The following is a 23,722-nucleotide window of genomic DNA, read 5'->3' on the forward strand; positions in this document are numbered from 1 at the left end:
GGTCCCTGCCCGTCGTCCCTAGTGTACCGAGGTCCCAATTCGCTTCCCCGACTCGAACGAACCCTGGCGCCGAGTCTCCCTCGGCTTTCTCTCGGCTTCATTCGCCCCTCGGCGGGAAGGACCCACATCAGCCGCCGTCGGGCCACCGCCCTCTCAATGAAGCTCTGCGCCTGCGCCGCCCGTTGTCTTTTGCATAATCTCGCGGAGCGAGAGGAGGCAAGTCGAGTTGAGGCTAGAGGGTCCTCCAGTTTGTATGCGCGGCTGTCCTGGAGGCTAGAGCGTACTACCCAGCTCTATGCTCGGTAGTCCTGGCGGCTAGAGTGTCCTCCCCAGCTCTTATGTCCGGTGGCCCTGGCGGCTAGAGCGTCCCGCCTACTAGGATCCGCGTGTGACCTTTTCTCCTGTAGAGCGATGCTGCCGTCGGCCACAAGCCTTCTACGGGGGCCGTGTCTCGGGCTTCGAGCTGCTGCGCTTCGCCTCGCCAGGTACGGCTGGCCGCTGAGGGCTGGTCAGGCTGGTAGGACGGGGCCCTTGGCCCGGCACTGAGGGTGCACGTTGGGGCGGCGTCCGCGGGCGGGGGGCTTCCCCCGACTCGGTGAGTTCCTACGTGGGTGGTAGGCATGGGGCCCCCACTTAACGATCCCCTAACCTCACGGGCCGCCGACAGTTCTGGGGTGGCCCCGTATGACCTTGGACCGGTCCATGCTTTTCTCCGGGCCTCAGTTTCCCTGGCAGTACAGTGACGTGGTAGGACTCCCATGAATTGATCTGGCGTTCTACCACCAGGGACCCTAGGTTCTGAAAGTTTGCGCGGCAAAATGCATTCAGGTAATTGCTTTACGTCCATGGGCTGGTAGAGTTCATCCAATCCGGAAACGTCGTGGGTAGCGTGTCTGCAGACAGTTATGTGGGTTTCCAAGGCCGTTTGAAGAATATATAAAGTGGCTGGGAAATCTCTTTTGTTATCCACGCGGTCCCTGGAGTCTGAGAACCTGGGTTGGGACCAAGGAGCTAGATCTTCTGAGCTCATGGCACCTACCTGCCTGGCTCATGTCACCCGGCTGTGCTAGGCTGACGACTGTTTTAATGGGGTTCAGGCAACAGGTACCTCATGTCTGCGCTGTGCGGCTTATGAGATGCAGCAGCCATCGAAGGGGGGAGGCCCTCACTGGTGCCCCTCTGGATAACGCCCCCAAGGAGTACCCCCCCAAGATCCAGCAGCTGGTCCAGGACATTGCCAGCCTCACGCTGCTGGAGATCTCCGACCTCAACGAGCTCCTGAAGGTATCAGTGCTCAGGCTGGGCAGGGAGCTCTGGGGCCCCTTGCTGGGATATTTGGGAGTTTGGTAAATTATCCAGAGTGTGCTCTATAAATGCAAGGACCTTGCCAGGCGTGTTCTTGAGCATGTCTGTGTGTGACAACCAGCTCCTGAAACTACCCTTCTTTGTCTCTGCAGAAAACACTGAAGATCCAAGATGTTGGGTTGATGCCGATGGGTGGCATGGTGCCTGGGGCTGCCCCTGCCCCAGCAGCCCCGGAGGTGAGGCTGGGCCGGGGCATAAAGCAGTGTTTCTCTGGTGTCCAGCTGATATCCTGTCCACCTCACATGGCCAGATTTCTCTCCTCATCCCTTATCTTGGTCCTTCATCAACCAGGCACAGCCTGCAGGTCTGTGCACTTTCTAGCTGTGGGCACCCCTGCAGCCTCGCTGGCACCTCCTCCCTGCCAAGACTGTGCAGGTTCCTGCCCATGTGAAGACCATGTTTGTGGTGGAGGGTAACAGCCAAAGGCGAGGAAACAAGAAAAAAAGAAATTGCATCAAACAGAAAGGGAAAAGAGTAAGGAAGAAGCTCTTAAGGGAGGGAGAGGGTTACAGTTTCAAGAAAGGCTGCAGGGAAGGTGACTCTGAGGAAAGACTTGAGGAGCTAAGGATGAGAGTGAGGCAGAGGGATGGCAGGGCCATGGAAATCTCAGACTTATCCACAAGGAGAAATAACACAATTATTGATACATGCATCTCCCAGCCTCAGAAATCATAAAAGTTTTGCCACATTTGCTTCACCTGTTCTTTGAAGCTTGAGACAGATTTCTGGTCTCTTCTGCCTGGTGTGTTCCACCATCCACCTCTGAAAGCACCACTATTTCCTCACGTTACCAGGAGCTGTTTGCACAACAAATGCAACTAGCAGGGTTTCCTACCCTAGGCTTTTCAAGTTTTGCTAATGGTTCCAGATTTGTTTTTTAAATAGTTTTTTACGTATAAGTCTTAATTGAGGCATGCAGGATCTTTTCTGTTGTTGAGGCAGGAGGGCTTTGTTGCCCCAAGCCGTGCAGGATCTTAGTCCCCTGACCAGGAATCAAACCCTTGTCCTCTGCATTGGAAAGCATATTCTTTAACTGCTGGACCACCAGGGAAGTTCCATTTCCAGACCCTTTTTTTTTTTTTTTTTCATATTTTGTTTTTGGTTGCATGGGGTCTTCGTTGCTGCTTGCAGGCTTTTTCTAGTTGTGGAGAGCGAGGGCTACTCTCTACTTGTGGTGCACTGGCTTCTCATTGCTGTCACTTCTCTTGGAGTACAGGCTTTAGAGTGCAGGCTCAGTAGTTGTGGCACATGGGCATAGTTATTCCAGAACATGTGGAATCTTCCCTGACCAGGGATTGAACCCATGTCCCCTGCATTGGCAGGCAGATTTTTATCCGCTGTAGAATCAGGAACGTCCCAGACTTTCTTTAAAGCAGTCGGTTTACTCAAATCCAAATGAGGTCTGTGTGTTGCATTTGACTGTTGGGTTTCTCAAGTCTCTTAAATCTGGGTGGCTGCCCTCAACCCCCTTCCCCCAGCCATCACCTACTGAGGAAACCAGGTCAAGGGTCCTGTGGAGCGCCCCACATCCCACATGTGTCTGATAGTGCTACCAGCCTCGTCCACACTTCCTCCCCACACCATGACCTGGAATGTGACTATACAGGCTAAACAACTGGGGCAAGGAGAGGGAGAATTACTGTGTCACTTGTCTGAACTGGAGTGCTTTTAAGGATAAAGGGGGTGCTGTTAATAATTAGGCAACAGACCCAAAGTAGAACTGCCCCAGGCTGTTGGCCCATGCAGTCCCTGCCCTAGGGGTGCTGTAGTCTTCACCGCTGGAGCTCTGTCATGCCTATTTGTCCCATTGTTGGTCACCTGGTGGAGCTGAAGCTGGTTATAAATTTGTCATCAGTATGTAACCCTGGGCTTGGCTGACGACTACATCAGCACTGCTTTTCTGTAGTGTTATTTTAGCTGCAAAGCACTTATGGTGTCATTTTTCCTTGTCTCAAAAGTTACAGTTTTTAAAGGACAAGGAAAGTAGAGTGCTGGGTGGTGGGGGCAGAAGGTAGTTTTAGAGCAGCATCTGGAGAGATGGATCAGGCAAGGAGGGCACCCAGTTTGGCAGCCTGAGCCTGCCCATCTCACTGTGGCCTCCTGGCAAAATCGCAGGCTTTGTCAGGCAGCCTGCCTGGGTTTTGCCTTTGGGTTACAGGACAGGGTGGCCTGGGAATGAATCTGCTTGCTTCACCCCGTCCTTTCTCACCTTGCCATCCACTTCCTACCTCCCTCCCCCAGGCAGCAGAAGAAGACGTCCCCAAACAAAAAGAACGGACACATTTCACTGTCCGCCTGACAGAGGCAAAGCCCGTGGACAAGGTGAAGCTGATCAAGGAGATCAAGAACTATGTCCAGGGCATCAACCTTGTCCAGGTGAGGTTCCGTGTACCACACAGCCCTCTCCCGTCATCACTGACAGCTCTCAGACTGGCCCAGGCCCAGGTCGGGTTCTGACTTTACTCTCTGGCAGGCAAAGAAGCTGGTGGAATCCCTGCCTCAGGAAATCAAAGCCAACGTGGCCAAGGCCGAGGCCGAGAAGATCAAGGCGGCCCTGGAGGCAGTGGGCGGCACCGTGGTTCTGGAGTAGCCGCCCAGGAGACTGTGGACAGGGTTCCCGGGCCCTGAGTGGGGCTCTGCCTGCTTTGCGCCCAGCACCCAGTCTCAGTGGATGGAGCAACCTTGGAGCAGAACTGGGTATCCACACCACGAGGCCAACTCCGTTCTGAGACAGACGGATGGACCTGCCGAGATGGGGAGGGAGGGGCAGCCGCTGACTGTGCAGCACCAGGGAGAAGGACTCTAGAACCTACCAGGAGTGTACACACCCCCCGTGGCTGCTGGGAAAAATGCATTGTCCAGGCCCTGTGTGTGGAGTCGTGTGTGTCGGTTGGGCACCACGTGCAGCAAGCTCTCCTCTGAGATCCCAACGCAGACGTGTCCTGCTAGTGGGGGTGGCAGCTCCTGCGTGGCTGGCACTAAATCTTCACCTGGGAGCTGGTGGGGGCGCCTTTGGAACTCCTTGTCTTTAAGTATCAGTGGTCTTTAACAGCAAATACAGACCTGGGCAGGTGAGAGTGAGGTGTGTACCATAGGTGGGGCACAGAAGGCAGGAGGGTGTGCTTTGCAAGCCTACAGCAGTTGGGGGTGTCAACTGCTCCCTTACAGGGGCTCAGAGAGCTTTGTTATAGAGCCAGGGGTTTGGTAAGAAGAGGTGACCTGGTGTCAGAGTGACGTTTACAGGTGGCAGTGACCACCCAAGCTTGCGGGCTCTTGCCTAGTGCCCTCTTTTTCCAAGGACCCTTGGCTTCCTTCTGGGGAAGTGCCATCACTGGCCCATGCCAGGAGGCCCCTGGGGCTGAGGGCAGGCAGCTAGGGTTAGGACTTTTTGAGTATCCACTCTGAAGAGGCCCATAGTTCCTGTGACTTGTGGGGACCCACCCCCTCTGGCCTGGGTCTTCAGGTCCCACCTGGAGCCGCCTCCCTTGGTTTGTGGGACCAGAAGGGGACACTCGGTCTGGGAGTGCTACCCTCTGGGTGAGATGGTTCAGGATAGGCCCAGGAGCTGCCAGGCTCCCAGATGGATGTGCCCAGCAACCCCCACACCACCTAGGTCCTCCACAAGAACGCGCTTCCAGCTGGCCATCATTGCAGAAAGAGTCCCAGGAGAGGGGAAGTGGCCCCCTGACGAGAGCCTCACTAGCCAAGCCTGGGGCCCATGAAGTTAACGATTGGCCGGCATCAGATCTCTGGGTGTGGGGGGATAGCTGGCTACCTGGGGCTAAGTGTGGGCTGCTGATCTGCTGCCTTTTCCTAGGGGCAGGGAGTGGTCCAGGCTCAGGGATAGCCCTCAGCCCAGGCCTGTGTGGTCACACCCCACCTCCCACCCTATGGGTGACCTTTAAAGGCCACTTATCCTCTGAGCTCCTTCATCTTTTTCCAGGGCAGCTAGGGTGATGACATGGGCTCCCTTCACCCCACCCGCCAAGGATGGGCCACTCTGTCCATTGCTAAAGGCGTCTGAACCTGCGGGACCATTAAGCCCAACTCCTCCCACATTGCTTACAACAGACAGGATGCTGCCATGGTGCTCCCACCTGACCCCAAAGTCCTGTCTGAAAGTGCTGAAGACCCTCGGCCTCCCGTCCCAGGCCGCTCCCTGGCCCGGACCTCTGACCCTTCCAGCTCCCCCAACCTGCTCCAGCCTGTGGTGGCCCTAAGGTGTCGCAGACGTGGAGTTAGGTTGGGTGTGCCACTGGGGATCACCCTGGGTCCCTAGAGCCCACTCAGCCCTTAGGCCTGGTGTTGGGAGGTGGGCCTGCTGGGCATCCTGAGTTGCCCTGCTGGCACCCACGGAAGAACTTAGAAGATCCCTTCAGAGCCTGGTAGGAGTTGGCCTTCGTGCAGGCTCATGAGATGATCACAGAGGACACAGCAGTGGGAGAACCAGAGCTGGCTATGTGCTTCTCACCCCATAGACACCCCCCACCTCCTCCTCCCTGCCAATTCCGGGGACCCTGATATATGCCAGGCCACCCACATGGCTGTATCCTCCCTGCCCGGAAACCAAGAGAAAGTGTGTAAATGCTGCAGCACAGACACCAGATCCCAAAACAGGCCTGGCCTAGTAGCCAAGCCAAGCCGTTGTCCAAAGTCCCCATCCCTTCAGATTTATGCACAAGTGTTTGGGATCCTTTTGAAAATTTGGGATTTTTTTTAGTTCCTAGACCTATAGTTTGCAAAATCCACGTTTTTCTAAAAGAGTGCCCCACTCTTGGGGCATTCCTGTTTTTCCCAGGATTTCTCCCATACTTCCAACTGCCTTTTCAGCACATCTCTACCCCTGGCCCCATCCCAGGCTCCTTGGCAATTCTGGGCCGGAAATCGCTTCAGCCAGCTGTTCACCCTCCCGATTGATGACAGAGGGCAGAGGCGTCCTACGGTTCTAGAAGGCAGTTTCCTTAGTTTCCAGGCCTCTTTAGGCAAATGGCAGGGTTTGCTCTGGCATCTTGCCTCGGACAGAGAATCCCTGTTTGCTTATGCTGGGCTGGACTTGTTATTCCTGGTGCCTGGTGCCTGCTTCTCTGGTGCCCCTCACCCTTCTCCCTTGGGGTGGGGGCAGCAGTGGCTAAGCTGGGACGGCAGGACATGGGGCCTTTACTAGTGCAGAGGTCTCTCACTCTGCCTCCCCTGAGATCCATGGGGCCCCGTCCAAAAGCGGCCGTGGGGACCCAGATTCCTCTGCCCCGCTGGCGCGCCTTCTGGCTAGCAGCACACCGGCGCTTCCAGTTGATGGGAGGTGCGCGTCTCCTGTTCCGGCTAGGCCGGGAGTTTGTTGACTACCGCCTCCCAGGAGCCTGAGCCCTCACGCCCAGAATCCCCATCCTGTGCCGCCTCAGGGTAGCTGTCTGGGGGCTGTCTGGTCAGAGCTGGCCTAAGGATGGGCGTTCGGGAGGGATGGGTGGGCGGGGCGGCTAGTCTCCAAATTGCCTGTAATCCGCAGGTTGGCCCCGCGGAGGTTTTCCGCTGCCCCTAGCAGCAGTACGTATCCGGGGCCTGCGCCGCGGGGGTGGGAAACCGGGACCGCGGCAGCGGCAGGGCGCTTATGGGAGGCAGGCCTCTAGGAGGGGTGGGGGCTGGCCGAGCGCCCAGACTACTCGGGCCGTGACCTTTGCAGACGTGACTTAGGCGCCGGGGCCGCCCCGTGGGCTGGCCGGCGCAGGATAGGGGAGGCCGCAGGTCCCAGAGAGGAGCGAAGAAGGTCCACCTAGCAGGCTTCCTGCGGTCCGGCCAGTTGGGGGTCCCACTAAGGGGGCCCCACTGAGCCGCCTCCACTGAGGCGGCTCGGTGGAGCCCACCACTCTAGCATACAGAGCCGCTGCCGCTTTAAGGCTCGGGACCCACCCTCGGACTTGGGGGCGGGGTCTGCGAGACCCCGCCCCTTAGCTCCGCCCCCGGGCCGCGCGGGTGCATTGGTTGTCGGCTGCTAGGGCGGCCGGCGAACCTTTGAACGCGCGGCGGGCGGCTGCGAGGACCGGGCTAGGTCGGGCCGGGCCGGGCCGGGCCGGGCCGTGGGGGTGCTGGAGCGGGGCCGGGCCGGCGTCTGGGTTTCACAGTCCGGGTCGGGGCCGGTACCTGCGCTCCTTGGCAGCGGCGGCGGCGGCGGCGCCCGGGCCATGGCGGACGAGGCGCGCGTGTCGCGCTGGTACTTCGGTGGGCTGGCGTCATGCGGGGCCGCCTGCTGCACGCACCCGCTGGACCTGCTCAAGGTGAGCATGGCGTGGGGAGGGCCTCGGGCCGGGCTGTCGCCCCCGCCCGGAGGCTCTGCGTGGAACGGGCGGCAGAGGTGCCCCTTGGCCCCCCTCTCTGCTACCTGTGTGACCTTGGGCTGGTCTCCCTCCCAGCTCTCCTGAGGGTGGTTCTCTGTGAGCGCAACTGTCGGCACCCCGGCAGGACCACGCGCTCCCTCTGCCTAGTGGGTGCCTACCAAACACACCGGTAGACGTAGGAGGGATGTGGCCGGCACCCCTGCTTTGGGCTACTTCCTCCTGGGAGGTGGGTGAGCATCTGGAAGCCATGATCCCAGCCTGCGTGCAGGTTCTGCCCAATGAGGGTAATTGTTTCTTCCATCGAGAAGCAATCACATTCTTTCTACATTTTTTTCTTTTAATAAAATGCCTATGGGGCAGAAAAAGACAGAGTTTCCCTTGTCTCTGAAGCAGACCAGTTTTTTGCTCATTTGTCACCACAAACAACAAAGAAAGGCTAGAAACTCAAAGCATATTTTGGCAACTGGGCCCTGGGCCCCGGTACCTGGGCCGTGGTCTTGCGGAGTCTGTTGGCAAGAGCTGTCACCTGGCCATCCCCTTCCTTATTCCCACCCAGAGCAGCCTGAAACCCACGCCGCCCCCCTTGGAAGGATTGGCACCTGTGTCGTGGGCTGATCCAACTATCCCTCAAGCTTCAGTCTAGCCACCAGGAAAGGCAGGATTAGTAGACGTTGGGGGTGGGGCTGAAACTGGCAGCCCCTCCAGCATTTCAGAGATCTGGGAGAGTCCTTTGTGGCTCCTGGTAGCCCCCAGGGCCTGTGACGTGGCCTGGCCGAGCAGGGCCAGGTATTAAGGTGCTTTTGGTCTGTAGGAAGAGGAAAGCTTTCTCATGCCTGCTTTGTTGTACTTTCTGGGTGCCCACGCAGGTCCCTGTGCCCTCCTCCCCCCTCCCCCATCACAGGCCCTGGAGGGTCAGACTGAATGTCTGCCTGGAGGTAGAAACAGCTTTCAAGGACTCTTGGAGCCTTCCCTGGCCCCAGGCCAGCCTTTCCCCTTGTCCAAAGCTCCTTTGGGCTTCACTGCCCCTTGCCCTAGCCCAGGTGTTATTTTGCTGCAGCACACTTAGCGTGGGGGTGGGAGTCTGGGAGGTGGTTGGCCACAGGAATGTGGCCGCCCTCTGGCTCAAGGAGCACATGGCCTTGGGCTGGGCTGCAGCAGGCAGTGTGGGCAGCCATAGAGGCCTCCAGCAGAGGAGGCCCTGGCCAGAGTTTTTAATCTCTCGGCATTGTCTTTGGGAAAAAAAGTATCTTAAAGCTCCTGACCTCTGCCTTTGCCCCACATCTTGGCTGCACCCTCACAGTGGCTTCTTGCTTGCACAGGGTGCTACTGGTTGGCCACCCTGTCCCCAGGCCTCAGGCCCCAGGCTCCCGGCTCACCGCCGAGAGAGACTAATTCAGCAGAGTCAGTAACTTGCCCCATTGTGTCCAGTCAGGACACGTAGGACCTGAGAGTGTGTTGCAAGAATGCACTCCGAAGTGCCCCTCCCCCTGGGTGCCCCACGGAGCCCCACCCACCTTTCCTGAGTCTCCCTGTTTCCTGAGGACATCTCTCAGTCCCCTAATTCTGTCCCTCTCGGGAGGCTACCAAGTGGGGCTCTGGAGTCTCCCAGTGTCCTCATCTAAAGGACGGGGCTGATGACTCCGCCCCAGGGCAGCTGGAATTGCACTCCCATATTGGCTGGCGTTGTCTTCTGTGAGGTGATGGCGTGGAACAGAGCTTGGTGCCAAATGCCCCAGCTGGTGCCTTAGGAGACCTCAGTTTCCTGTCTCAATACGGGTGCTGGTAGCACTTGTAGCAAAGGGCTTCAGAGCAGAGCTGGCCGGGGGCGGGGTCCAGGTGGGGTGCGGCTCTGAGCCGGTAGGACCCCTCCCCCACAGGTGCACCTGCAGACGCAGCAGGAGGTGAAGCTGCGCATGACGGGCATGGCGCTGCAGGTGGTGCGCTCTGACGGCATCCTGGCGCTCTACAACGGACTGAGCGCCTCCCTCTGCAGACAGGTACCTCTGGGGGGGCCCCATCTCCCAGGGTAATAGGTGGGTGGGGGCTCATGGCCAGCGATCCCTCCTTAGGTCTTGATCCCAGAGCCCACTCTCAGCCCACGGAGGCAGAGGGGTTGCTCGCTTCCCTCCTGTCCACGGTAGGTGCCCTTTGGGCCTGGAAGTTAGTCTTGCATTCTCAAGACTCCTTACAAGGACAGAACTACAAGGCCTAGGAGACCAGCAGCCCCCAGGGAGGGCGCAGGGCATGGCTTCTGCCTTGCACAGAGTCAGCCCAGCTGGCACAGCTGGCCCGAGACCTCCACCTACAGATGGGGAAACTGAGGCTTGCAGGACGTGGTAGGGGATGAGGAGGGGTGGGGCCTGGACTCAGCCAGCCCCAGGTTTTTTAATTAGCTCAGCTGCTTGCTGGCTGTGTGGCCTCTGGAAGGTTCCTGGGTGTCCCTGTGGCCCACATGGTGATGTTTGTGCACTGGAGGGCCAAGGATATGGGGGGTGCCCAGCGCCATCGTTCCTCCTGCACATTCTGAGTTGGGCCCCTTCTCCCCAGATGACCTACTCCCTGACTCGGTTTGCCATCTACGAGACCGTGCGGGACCAGGTGACCAAGGGCAGTGAGGGCCCCTTGCCCTTCTACAAGAAGGTCTTGCTGGGCTCCATCAGCGGTGAGCAGCCGGGAGGGAGGGGGTGGTGCAGGTGAGGCAGGAGGCATTGCCAGCGGTCACGTGTTGGCTGTTGTGCCAGGTTGCATCGGCGGCTTTGTGGGGACCCCTGCGGACATGGTCAACGTCAGGTCAGTGCGGCCCTGAGGCCAGGGTCTTGCTGTCCCCCAGGAGAGCCAGGTTGGCTCACTAGGGTCTCGGTGTGTTCAGCCTGGAACATGTTGCTCAGATCTTGGGGTCTGGGGCGCTGGAGGGTGGTGCTGAGCCTGTGGTGGGGCAGCCCCGGGCGGAGCCAGCTGCTCACTCCCGCTGGGGTCTGTGGAGTGTCTGGCCCTGCTCCCCTGAACTCTCTGATTGTTTTCAGGATGCAGAATGACATGAAGCTGCCCCAGAATCAGCGCCGAAAGTGAGTCGCATGGTGTGCCCAGAGGTTTGGGGGCCAGGGCTGAGAAGACCCCTGAGCAGCTCTGCAGGACCCAGTGGGGACTCCCACGGGCCACCACATCTGTGGGGTCACGTGGAGCAATGGGGTGGCTGATGGATGTTGGAAACATACATTGTGAGCGTCTGTTCTGGAATCCCAAGGGGGCTTCCAGCATCTCTGGGTCCTACCCCTGTGGGAGGACCCAGGGTTGGGGGCCGGACTGGGCGGTGGGCAGGAGCTGGTCACTCTGCTCCCTCTTGCACCTATACATGCTTCATGGAGGGTAAGTTAGAAGCTTAAGTGGTCTTCAAAAGGGTTTGGGAGCTGGGTGGTTCTTTATGTGATAAAAACATCATATTGTGTGAGATCTGAGACACCGTGGGTTCTGAGACCCTGTTTATGGACAGACGCTGTAGTTAAACCCTGGGCGTCAACATCAGCCAGTTCAGGGAGGAGTGTGGCCTCAGGTGATCCCATTGTCCACTCTGGCCAGAACATAGGCCATGGGGAGGGCAGCCTGAATAGGTTGGGAAGGGGACCCTGCAGGGTGTCCCATCCTCCTGCCTGTGGTAACAGCCTGCAGGCTTGACCAGCCTCGGAGCTGGCAGCCCCCCAGCGAGGGGGTTTTCCTTTGGAACCTGGGGGATCTTTAGGCCCTGAGGTCCCCTGAGCAGTGAGACCTCTCTGAGCTCTCAGAAAAGGCTGATGTCCTCTGGCCCTGTGATGCTTTGGGTTCCTCCTGGCCTGTGATGGGGGTATGGCTGTTTGTGGGGAGGACCTTCCCGTGGGAGCCTGTGGTCAGGGAGAGCATCACTCTCTGTCCCCCGGCAGCTATGCCCACGCCCTGGACGGCCTGTACCGTGTGGCCCGAGAAGGTAAGACAGGAGGTGGGGGCCTGGGGCAGCCTCCAGGTAGGACCCGGTAGTGGGCCGTGGCGGGGAGGCTGCTGAGGTGGGGGTTGCTTCGGACTGGGTACCCAACCTCTCCTCTTCCCCTGACAGAGGGTCTGAAGAAGCTGTTCTCAGGCGCAACCATGGCGTCCAGTCGAGGGATGTTGGTCACCGTGGGCCAGGTAGGACTTTGGCTTGGGGTGGCGCTCTCAGGCAGCACCTGGGGGTTGGGGGCCTGGAAGGCAGCGGGCACTAACAGGTGTGGCTGCAGAGCTGGTCTCAGGCAGGTCTGGGCCTCGTCTGTCCGCCCCGGTGCGGCGCCCGTATATGACCCACAGGGCAGGTACTTGGTCAGTCCAGCTGGTGTCGTTGCGTACCCCATCTGCTTTCCCCTGAGCTGTCCCTCGTGTCCTGACCATCTCCATTTCCTAACAGCTGTCCTGCTATGACCAAGCCAAGCAGCTGGTCCTCAGCACGGGCTACTTGTCCGACAGCATCTTCACTCACTTTATCGCCAGCTTCATTGCGGTGAGTAGTGTGGGGTCCCTGACCAGCCTTGGCAGCTGGGGGCACCTGGGCGGAGCAAGGGCTCAGAATGGTGGGAGGCTTTGGCGAGGATGGTGGTTGCTCTTCTCGGGCTCTGCATTAGTGGGAGGAGCCCACGGATCCCCAGAGCCCAGGTTGGGAGTGTTCATGTTGTCCCCATGGCCCTGGGGACACCTCCTGGGGGTCCAGACGGGCCTACGGAGGGGAGGTAAGGGGTGCCCTCCTGGCAGACCCATTGGTGACAGCTTGCCCTCCAGGGTGGATGTGCCACATTCCTGTGCCAGCCCCTGGATGTGCTGAAGACCCGGCTGATGAATGCCAAGGGCGAGTATCAGGTGAGTGGGGTCCCCGCCCTGCTGTTGCCAGGTGAGCCTGTGTCCCTGGGCCAGGTCCCTCCCGCTTGCCATCAGGCCTGCAGCCGCCTGGGCCCCAAGTGTATTTTTAAGTCAGGTTCTTTGACATGGTAACAGAGGTAGCCTGGTCGCAGCAGGGTGGCAGGTCCAGCGCCTGGGGCCAAGCACCTGTCCGGGGCTCCCTCCATTACGCGAGGTATCTTCTGTGTCTGTGGCAGCCGCCCAAAAACCACGGGTGCCTGGCAGGTCAGCTTGGCCCTGGTGTGCTTTTAAATTCTAGTTCTGCCTGGCTAACAGGCCAGGGCAGTCCTTGACCTTTGTGCCCACCAGCCCTACCCCCCGTGTTTACCTTTGAGCTTTCAGGCCTGCTGCTCTGCACACTTACACCCACATCAGTGTGACCAGCTACTGGCACTGGTGGCGGGGGAGGGGGCGTGAGGTTGTGGGGATTCCTGCTTTTCGAGAAGCAGCTATTTTATTTCATTATTTGGCATTTGTTTGCAGGGTGTTCTGCACTGCGCCATGGAGACAGCGAAGCTGGGGCCACTGGCCTTTTACAAGGTTTGGGGTCGGGGTGGGCAGGGCAGGGGGGATGTAGGGCGGGGGGGTGTGTCCCTCTAGGGCTGTCTTCATGCTCCCCTCCTTTCTCCCGCAGGGCCTCGTGCCTGCTGGTATCCGCCTCATGCCCCACACTGTGCTCACGTTTGTATTTCTGGAACAGCTTCGCAAGCACTTTGGCATCAAAGTGCCATCCTGATGTGGCGGTGGGAGCAGCTGGGTCACACCCAGCCCCCTGCACCAGTTTATTCCAGAGTCCCGGAGGGTTGGCAGCTGAGCACTGCCCTGAGTCCAGCACCTGCCCACCATGCTCCGGCCCCCCCGCTCTGGCCCAGGACCCCCACCCCGGCCTGCCTGGCCAGCCCAGTGACCATCGTCCCCTCCCGAGCTGCTGGCTTCACCTCCACCTCCCGCTGCCGCCGCTGACTCTCCCTGCCTGGTGTCCAGCGGCGCCCTGTGCACAATAGTGACTCCCTTGGAGGGTCTAGGCCCCAGGTTGGGTATTCTCTCCCCAGGTAGGCAGTTAATCTTGGAGCTGGGAGGGGTTGGGTGTCCAGCCCCTGAAGTCTCTTCCTTTCACGAAGCCCAGGATCCCAGCAGCTCCCACTGAGGAGCCGGGCAGCGGAGTAGGGGTGTGAACCCCTAGCACCACTCATCGAATGACGTGTGCACCTGCACTTTCATCCCAGGAGAGGGACCATAGCTTTCGTGATGTTTTTTAAGGTAGCTGCGCCCCACAGCTGCCAGGTCAGGGCAGAATGAGTACCCAGGAGGAAGGGCCTGCGTGTGATCCCTAGGCACCCTACCCACCCTTCCTGGTCCAGCCCACCTCCCACTGTTAAAGCCAACAATTGAAAGTGAAAGTTGCTCAGTCATGTCTGACTATTTGGGACCCCGTGGACTCTCCAGTCCATGGAATTCTCCAGGCCAGAATACTGGAGTGGGTAACCCGTTCCCTTCGCCAGGGGATCTTCCCAACCCAGGGATCGAACCCAGGTCTCCCACATTGCAGGCGGATTCTTTACCAGCTGAGCCACCAGGGAAGCCCAGCTTTAACAATTAGTTTCACCAAAAGCTTTCAGCGCCAGAAGGTGACTGCTACCTTCGGGGAGTATGCAGTGACCTCTCCTGGCTCCCTGAGCAGGAGTGGCACGTCCACGGGGGCTAACTGCACAGTGGTCACCTGCAAGGTCTCCAGTAGCTGGTCAGCCAAAATGCCCAAAGCAGCCTGCAATTGAGGCTGGGGGCTGCATCTGTCAGCCTCCCCCAGTCAGGTGGGCACTGTGCCACTACCCCCTGCCCCCAGCAAGTGACCAGCAGTCCCACATTGCCCTGCAGGGATGTTAATAAAGGACGGTGAAGTGCTGAGTCTGGTTCTGCATCCAGGCCCCTAACTAGTCTGCCTCGTGGCCAGGGCCTATGAGAGCCTCCTTTGCACCTTCCAAAGAGGGCTGTAGGGTTTATGGACGGGCAGGGCCCAAAGCAGGGGAGAAGTCACAGCTCTGACTGGATACACTGGGGTGGGCAGAGGGCTGGGGGAAGAGCAGGGCATGAGGCTGGTTGAGGGACTAGTCAGTGCTGCAGTCCTGGATCCGGGTCACCGTGGATCCCCCACCCAGGACTGCCCCTTCCCAGCAGGCACCTGCTGCTACAAGCCCCCCTGAGACAATTCCTGTGGTGGGGGCAGGGGGCGGTGCTGCTGCCTGATCTCCCTGGAGGTGCCCCTTGAGTCAGAGCCCTGGCCTTTTAGATGCTGGCCTATCTAGCAAACCCAGATGGGACTGGCCAACCTAGGTTCTATGGGCTACAGACCCTCAGGCTGGGGCAGGAGCTGGTGTGACCACCACCTGACCTTTTGCTGTCCCGGGACAGGTGAAAGCTACCCTGGGGCTCCTGCTGCCCTAGTCGGGAAAGAACAGATACGCCCCAGGCAGTTCAGACATCAGGGCCTCTGACACCCTTGCCATGAAGCAAGGAGACTGGTGGAGCATTTCAAGCAGATAAAAAGAATTTTTAAGTCGTGGTTATGGTTGCTTAGCTCTGTAACCTGAAAATCACTGTATTTCAACAAAGTTGTTACTTAAACAACATACCACCCACATGCCCACCCAAGCCTCAGCAGTGAGTTTTCACTGGACCTGTGTTCTCCAAGCCCTACAGATCCTTTCCCACCACTGGATTATTTGGAAGCAAATTCCAGATGTCCTGTCATGTGTAGATAAATACTTAACAAGTCTCCGAAAACGGTCTTTAAAAAATTCTAACATAACTGCAGTAATAATTCACTGTACGTAAAATGGCACGTGTCACCATCATCAAATTTCCTGGGTTACCATGTGCATGTCATTAAGTAGTTGGTTTTGTTTGAATCAAGTCCAGCTGAGATCTACTCACGTCTCTGTGGCGCATGTCCCCTCCTCATCCTCTCTCTGCGAGATAAGCCGGGTCTTGGATCCAGTTGCTTGTCCCGTCCGATTTGGCCCCGTCCTCTGTGAATTTCCTAAAAGTGGCAGAGAGACCTGGATTAGAGTCACATTTTTGGGTGATGGTGCTGGGTGTGGAGTGCGGTTTCCACTGCAGTGTTTGGGCATGAAGCAGCCATGGGTCTGGAAGCACACATGACTGGGGGCCAGGCTTCCTGAGCCCTGGGCAGGCAGGCAGGCGGGCATGGAGCACCCAGAGCCTCACAGAATGTCCAGTCTGGTGCCCCAGCACCCAGGCTGGAGTCTCACTGGGTGGTTGGAACCCAGAGCCCAGGAAGGAAAGCGGGAAGGGCGGGAGCACATGACTGGTCGTGGGGCAGGCTGACGCTTCTCTCAGACCCCTGGCAAGTTGAAAACAGCAAATCTCAGAAACGTTGGCCACACAGGGCCACATTCTCTGCCCTTAAAGCTGCTTTGATTTGAAGCATTGGGATCCTCTTTACTTGCCTGCAAGAGTGCCCAAGCAGCCTGGGAAGATGGCATTTCACCAGCCTCCTCCCAGCCCAGCCAGCTTACGTGGCGCTTCCTGGACCAGTGTCAGGGGATGAAGGGCCCCATGTGGTTTGGGGAGGGTACTGCAGAGCGGGGTGCAAAGGGTAGTGAAGGGATGCAGTGTTTACTGGTGGGCCCTGGGGGAGGGCTTTCAGGCACCAGCCCTGCAGGGGCCCAGCTTCCTGGATGGGGGCACAGGGGGAAAACGAGGCAGGCCGGGGAAAGCAGGAAAATTGGGGCAAGTTAGGGAATGAGGCCCTTCCCCAGGGAGTTCTCCACCTGTGTTGGCTCAGAACCAGCCTGAGAAGGCGAGCAAAATAGAGGAGCAGCCTCACCTGCAGGTCACCTGATTCAGGTAAGGAAGTGATGGATTTCACGCTGGCAGGGAAGCAAGCTCAGCATTTCATGATTCAATCTCCACTTTTCTTCCTTAAAGACAATAGTTCACAAAAAGTTACACAGCAGGAGTCCACTGTCAAGAAGTTTGAGCAAGGGTGCCAGGACAAGGAGTAGGGACGCCTTTTCAACAACTGGACAGCCACACGCAGAGTGAGCGTGGGCCCTCCCACACACAGGCATACGTCCCTCAAAATGGACCACAGAGTTGAAACTGTAAAATGTGTAGAAATGAGTGAAGACTATGCAAATGAGAACAAGCCAGGCTGTGTGCTTGGCTTGCTCTAGCAGGAAGGCAGCCCCCTCACTTGCATGTTGGCAGAGCCTTAAAGAAGGCAGAGGAGGGGGTGGCTTCATCATGAGAGGGGGGCTCAGGTGCACCCCAAGTGGGAGCTGTGGGCTTGAGGAAGCTGTGGGGGACCAACTGGAGGTGCTGCAACCCCTGTGGTTCGTTAGGGGAGCATACTTGGCTTTCTCTGGTTGGTCCTGAGTTGGAAGCGGAGGCAGAAATTAGGGAAGCTGGCAATTATTGGCCAAGTTTGGGCCTATTGCTACAGGGGCTTAGAAACACTTGGCCACGAAGAAACTTGCACAGGAACCTTCAGAGCAGCATTTTACTCTTAGAACAAAAAGGTGGAAACGACCCAAATGGCCATCACCTGATGAGCAGATAAGTCAAATGTGGTATATTTGTATAATGCAATACTATTTGGCCATACAAGGGAGTGAAACACTGCCATGCTACAACATAGATGAAACCTGAAAACATGCTGAGTGGAAGCAGTCAGTCACTAAAGACAATGTATTATGTGGTTCCGGCTACAGTCCATGGGGTCACAGAGTCAGATGTGACTGAGCAACTATCACTTTCACTTTTTCATTTGTATGAAGGGTTTAGAACAGGCCAATCCAGAGACAGGAAGTATTGGGTTGGCAAAAAAGTTCATTCAGGTTTTCCTGCATGATCTTATGGGAAAACCAGGATGAACTTTCTGGCCAACCCAATAGATGAGTGGTTGCCAGAAGTTAGGATGGGGTGGGGTGGGGTGGGGTATAGTGGGGTGGGGAAATTGGGAGTGACTACAGACGGAGACAGATTTCTTTTTGGAGTTATGGAAATGTTTCAAATGTAGTAGCATAGGATGGTTGCACAATTTTATGAATAATACTAAAAATCATTGACTTGTACACTTTGTTTTTTAAAATATTTATTTAGCCACACTGGGTCTTAATTTTGGCACGTGGGATCTAGTTCCCTGAACAGAGATCGAACCTGCCCACCCCTGCATTGGGAGCACGGAGTCTTAGCCACTGGACCACCAAGGAAGTCCCCTGAATTGTACACTTTTAATGGAGGGATTGTATGGTATGTGGTGACTAAAATTTTCTCTCCTTGACCAAACTCTAGCCAGGCTTGTCTCAAAGCCTGCTTCTGCATCAGGCCTGGAAAGACTCAGTTTCCGACAGCTCAAACTGCATACTTGGGGCAACCCCAGCCCCGCTTAAAGCACCCACCTGAGGCTGGACATCTCGGGCCTCTGTGAGAACACAGAGGCTCACTTCGGACAAGTGTGTTAAGGAGCCAGATGGGGTCTCCCAGCCTCCTGCCTGCTTTATAGCTGCCTGACTCCATTGCCTGAGCTCTCAGCCCTCCCGATTCCCATATTTTCACTTTAAAACACCAGTTACCTCCGCACAAGTTGAAATGGAGTTCAGTTCACGCTGGAATTGTCCCCACTGGGAGTATAGTGCTGATTAGAACCTGTCCTTTGCACTTCAGCGTCTGGCTGTGTTGATCTCTGTGGTCTGTCTGTTGACACATTGGACTGTGTCTCAGTGAGGCTGTCTGGTGCTCCGTCCAGCAGGCTCCATCCCTGGGTCAGGAAGATTCCCTGGAGGAGGGCATACATGGAAATGCCAGTCTTCCAGTATTCTTGCCTGAAGAATCCCATGAACAGAAGAGCCTGGTGGGCTACAGTCCATGGGGTCGCAAAAAGTCAGACACAACTGAAGTGACTTAGCATGCACGCACGCAAGGACACATTAAGTGAGGAATGCCGTGTGGTGCCTACAGAGGCAGCAGCAGTCAGAGAGCCACACTGATGTGATGGAGGCTGGGGACTCTGGGGACAGGAGGGCATCTTTGTGATGTACACACTCCTAAGTACCTGTCCTGCTCCAGCCCTGTTGATCCAGCCCTTGGTGGAATTCTGGATCCTGGAATGAGGCTGCTGGCATTTGGGGCAGCTGGAGATGAGGTTCAAATCTTGCAATCAGCCCAAAGGAGCGCAGAGGGCCGGACAGGGAAGGGAGGAGTGGTGGCCTGGGAAGGTAGCTGACCCCCACCAGCTGACCCGGGGACAAGGCCGAGCTGTCCACGTCTACCCTACTTCACTCCCTTGTTACTGAAACTGGTCAGTCTGCGTGTTTATAAATAGTTGTTTCAAGTAACCCATGCACCACAATATAAATTTGCACACCCAGCAGGGTTTTCAGGGGATGGATTACTTCCTTCCCGCCAACCCCGGGCCCTGACCCCTTCCCAGAAGAACAACCACGGCCACTAGGTCTTGGGTATTTTCCCCATTTTGCTTGAATTTAACAGGAAAAAAAGAAAAACAGAAGTGAGGTGGAGGAAATGCCAATCTTCAGAAAGTATTTATTTTCCACCAGAGATACTAGTTCCCCAAAGAGGATGGAAACACCCGGAAAGTCGAGTCACGCAGTTTTGTTCCCCTCCTACTCCTCTCCTTCTGACACCACCCGCTCCCCCATCTCCTAATTGCTGACAAGCTGGAAGGACCAGAAGGCAGTGAAAGGCACCCAACACAGCACCCAGGGGCCCAGCACCACCTCTGGGAGGCCACTCTGAGCTTGGCTCCCACAGCTGCCCTCCCATCTCCAGGGGCCGGGCAGCAGCCTACCCGGACCACCCAACCCGGGAGGTGGAGGGGGGCGGTGTGCGTACAGCTTGTCCTCGTGGCCACTTTGCTGTCCTACTGGTGCTACAAGCTGGAGTCTGTCCTGAGAGCTCAGACCCATGCTCTGTGGCCAGCAGGAACCCTTCTCAGCTGATGGGAAGGGGACCTTCCCTCTCTTTACCCACACCTGTGATCCTCGAGGCCACCTCTCCTGTTGTGTCCCATCCTCACAGCCACACTGTAACTGGGAAGAAGAACCTTGTATTCTATTACAAGTTAATCGCTAACGGAATGTTGCCTATAAGCTCAAATTATATGCAATGGCCCATCTCTGGGAACCCTACCTCCCAAGTAATGAGCATTAAGCTAAAATACCTTTGTTTGGCTCACAAGAAACATCCTGACCAGGCCCACCTGCAAATGACTGCAGGGAGAAAGAAATGAACACACCCCCTCCAGAGTCTGATGGGAACCAGGAAATGACTTTAACTACCTTCGCGTTTAATATAAAAGAAACCTGAATTCTAACTCAGGCAAGATGGGTCTTTGTGGGGAGGGGTGAATGAGCCTACCATCTTGGCGATTTGCTGGCTTTCCAAATAAAGTCATATTCCTTGCCCCAACAATTTGCCTCTTGATTACTGGCCTGTCAGGAGGCTGGTAGTACGAGCTTCGACTTGGTAGCAACACGATAGTTTTACATCATCGAAGTCTAAACACGCAAGGCTGTGTCTTGTATATCGTTTTCGTACAGAGGTCTTGCCTCCATTCTGTTTGTAAAAGCTGAGCTCTGGTCTTGATTCTGCTCAAGGACACCCGGGTCCCCTCACCCTCCCCGGGGGGCCTGAAGGGCCATCCAGTGTGCAGGACCAAGAGGGGCTGTCCTGGCCTCCTAGAGGAGGCTGCTGAAAGCCCTGCCACCTTCCTGGCCTCACTAGCCATCTTCTTGCTTGCCTGGACTGCTAGGGTTTCTTTGGTGGGTGGTCTTTCCCAGAAAGGCTGGGTGGGGTTAGAGGTCTAGGGTCTGCTCATCACTCTGGGGCCTGAACTGCAGCTTAACTCCCGTAAGCTTCCAGATGCCACCTTCCCTGTAAACGCTGACCTGATTCCCCACCCTCTCTGGGTGACAGCCTCGTTCTGAGTCGAAGCCTAAATAGTTCTTTGGCCCTGAACATCAGTAACAACCAAGATCTATCTGTCTCAGGGTCAGCTTGGTAAAGTTCCCGGAGCCAGGCATGCCCTTGGTCTGTATATATCAGTTCCTCCACATCCCTGCTTGGCTTCTGCTGTGCCTTTAAGAACATTCTGCCTCAGCTATAGGGTCACCTCTGACCTCTTCTCTGCCCTCCACCTTCCTGAGTCTCTGTCCTGGTGCTTCTAGTCTGTGACTTGCTGTCACACCCCATGCCCTCCAGCCCTTTGTTCTCTCAGCCACCCCACCTCTCCCATGGGTGTGTCCCCTCCTCTCTGAAAGCAGATGGTTAATTGGAGTGATTCCTCCAATTCTCTCTGATGCCTTTTGCCCTACTGGGTTAACTCTCCCCAGATTGGGTGTTTGGTGTGTCCCACACAGGCTGCAGACTTTCTTTCCTTTCTTTTTCTGCACCGCCCCCACCCCCACCTTTCTTTCTTCTGTTTCTGGCACCCTGTTTGAAAGTCAATCTGCCCCTTGTCTGGACCCTGCCTTATTTCTGGCCCCCCTGCTCTGATACAGTTTAGTCCCTGGGCTCCTGGGTGGCTGACCTCCCTCCATCCTGGCCCAGGGCCTCCCAGGGGACCTGCCCCAAGACCGTGGAGCCAAGGGCAGAGCTACCTGGCTGCCCAGCCCCAGGCTGGCGCCCAGGGTGGGGAGCTCCTGGGCAGCCTCGTGAGGCAGGGCTGTGGCCATGGAGACTCAGGGCCTGTGACCAGACACCGACTGCTGAGCAAAGGCCTTCCTGCCTTCCGTGAGGCAAGGTGTTCCAGCTGCTAGCCCTGGGCCCGCAGTGACACGGCCGAGACATGGCTCCTATGAAGGAGCCAAGGGAGGTCAGTCACGGACCACGGGGCCTCCCGGTGGCCTCACTGTGGTTTGGGCCTCTCACAGCACAGCTACTGGGTTCCAGAAGGACCTTCCCAAGAGCCAATGTTCCAGAAGGCCACGTGAGAGGTCTTAACTGTTTCACTGTCGTGTGATTCATCCTAACGTGATGAACTGTGCACAATCGCAGCACACAATTTTAGAAACTTGTGCAGACAACACACCCTGAAACTGTCACCCCAGGCCAGATTGCAAACATTGCCCCCAAATTTTCCTCCGGCCCCTCTTTGCCCTCCCCATCCTCAAACAATCACTGACAGGTTGTAGATGTGTGGAGATTCATTTCATGGATTTCTTATGGACTTCAATACTCTATACTCATATAATGAAAACACGTAACATGCTTTCTTTTTGTCAGATTTCCTCGCTCAGCATAAGTACTCCGAGATTCATATAAGTTGTTCAGGACATTTCACACCAGGGACCATGCCACTGCATGGATGAAGAGACCTCAGTGTGCTTGTCCATCACCCAATGATGGACAGTAGGGCTGTCTCCAGTTTGGGGATATTACAAATAAAGTAGCTATGAACATTTTTGCAGTGTTTGTATGGACATATATGTACTTTCATTCCTCTCGGTAAAAATCACTAAGAAAGTGACAAACTGTTTTCCATAGTGGTTTTACCATTGTTACCCACCGGTAGTAAAGGAATTTCAACTCCCTCCAGCGCTTGGTAGAGTCAGATTTTTTTTTTTTTTAAGCCATTTTCATATTGTGCAGGGGAATCTCATTGTAGTTCTAGCTTGCATTTTCCTAATGACTAAATATGTGGAGCATCTTTCATGGGCTTACTTATTTGTCATCTATGTATCTTCTTTCGTAAGGTGTCTTTTCAACCACTTTGACCATTTTTTTTTTTACAACTAAATTGCTTTCTTATTATTGAGTTTTTAAAAACATAACCTCACCAAGCAATTCAGTTTTCTTTGTGGGAAGATTTTTATTTTATTTTATTTAAGTTTCCACTGCCCCCTCCCCTTTTTTTTTAGCCTCTTGGAATGGAGAATATTAGTTCTCTGACCAGGGATCATACCCTCTCACCTCAGAAGTGAAAGCACAGAATCCTAACCACTGGACTGATAAGGAATTGCCAAGGGAAGATTTTAAACTAACAGTTCCATTTTTAAAAGAGATATAGGGCTATTCAGGTTATCTTCTTATTTGATGAGTTTGGCAATTTGTTTCTCAAGGCATTTGTCAAAGGTATTGGCATAGCATTTTTCATTATATTTCCTTAATATTCTTTTAATCACTAGATTGATTACTAATCATTCATGTTTTCTAAGTTATGCATTTAAAGCTATAAAGTTTTTCCTTTGAGATTGAATTGGGCTCTATTCCACAAGCTTTTCACCAATGGTGTTCTCTCATATTTATTATATAAAATTTTTCATCTGCTCTTTTACTCAAAAGTTAGTCATCTGAAGACTCTTATTTTTAAAATAAGACAAATCCATAATTTTAGCTGGAGACATCACCACCCCTCTCTCAGTAGCTGATAGAAATCTAGATTTCTGATTTTCTAGAAATCTAGAAAATCAGTTGGGATGTTAAAGACTTCAATATTATCAACCAACAGAATCTAACTGGCATTTATCGGACATTCCACCCACAACAGCAAGACACAACTTCTTTTCACAACACAGTTCTAATTGCCATATGATCATGGTCACAGCAAGCCACCAGGAATCACCCGAATGTACCTTCTGCTTAAATGCCCAGGGAACATATTCCATGGTAGCCAGAAAACAAGCACCAAGAGATTTAAAGTATTAAAATCATAGAAGTTGTGTCTCTGACCACAGTGAAATCAAACTAGAAGCCTTCAACAGAAAGATAAAAAGAAAATCCAAACACTTGGAAACAACATATGTCAAAATCATCAGCAGGTCAAAAGAGGACATCTCAAGGGAAACTACGAAATAAGTTGAACTGAATAAAAATGAAAATACAACATATAAAAATGTGAAAAATGTCTGGGCAGCAACAAACACGGGGTTTAGAGGGGAACTCATAGCATTAAATGCTTATATGAGAAAAGACTATATAAGGATGCATCTTTCAAATAAAAAAAATGTAAGCTTCTACCTTATGAACTAGAAAAAAAAGAGCAAAAATAAATCAAAAGTAAACAGAAGGAAATTCTAAAGGCAGAAACCAACTAAGTTGTAAATAGACAAAAAATAGAGAAAGTCAATGAAACAGAATGCATTTCTTTGAAA

General features: G+C 55.1%; 2 protein-coding genes across 2 annotated transcripts; both read left to right on the forward strand.

Annotated features, from left to right (window-relative positions):
- The first annotated feature begins 281 nt into the window (after positions 1-281).
- On the forward strand, positions 282-4,453 carry MRPL12 (mitochondrial ribosomal protein L12). The gene is made up of 5 exons (XM_065910583.1): positions 282-485; positions 1,098-1,284; positions 1,458-1,541; positions 3,607-3,741; positions 3,839-4,453. Exons 1-5 carry the CDS (start codon positions 412-414, stop codon positions 3,953-3,955), a joined length of 597 nt encoding a protein of 198 aa, XP_065766655.1. The 5' UTR covers positions 282-411; the 3' UTR covers positions 3,956-4,453.
- Positions 4,454-6,938: 2,485 nt separating this feature from the next.
- Positions 6,939-13,458, forward strand: SLC25A10 (solute carrier family 25 member 10). Its single transcript, XM_065908792.1, has 11 exons — positions 6,939-7,634; positions 9,572-9,691; positions 10,242-10,356; positions 10,436-10,484; positions 10,718-10,759; positions 11,609-11,652; positions 11,779-11,849; positions 12,103-12,195; positions 12,471-12,548; positions 13,071-13,127; positions 13,222-13,458. The coding sequence occupies exons 1-11, from the start codon at positions 7,542-7,544 to the stop codon at positions 13,321-13,323; spliced, it is 864 nt and encodes a 287-aa protein (XP_065764864.1). The 5' UTR covers positions 6,939-7,541; the 3' UTR covers positions 13,324-13,458.
- The last annotated feature ends 10,264 nt before the right edge of the window (positions 13,459-23,722 follow it).

The sequence above is a fragment of the Muntiacus reevesi genome, chromosome 18, assembly GCF_963930625.1.
Source record: "Muntiacus reevesi chromosome 18, mMunRee1.1, whole genome shotgun sequence".
In the NCBI taxonomy this organism is placed as follows: Eukaryota; Metazoa; Chordata; class Mammalia; order Artiodactyla; family Cervidae; genus Muntiacus; species Muntiacus reevesi.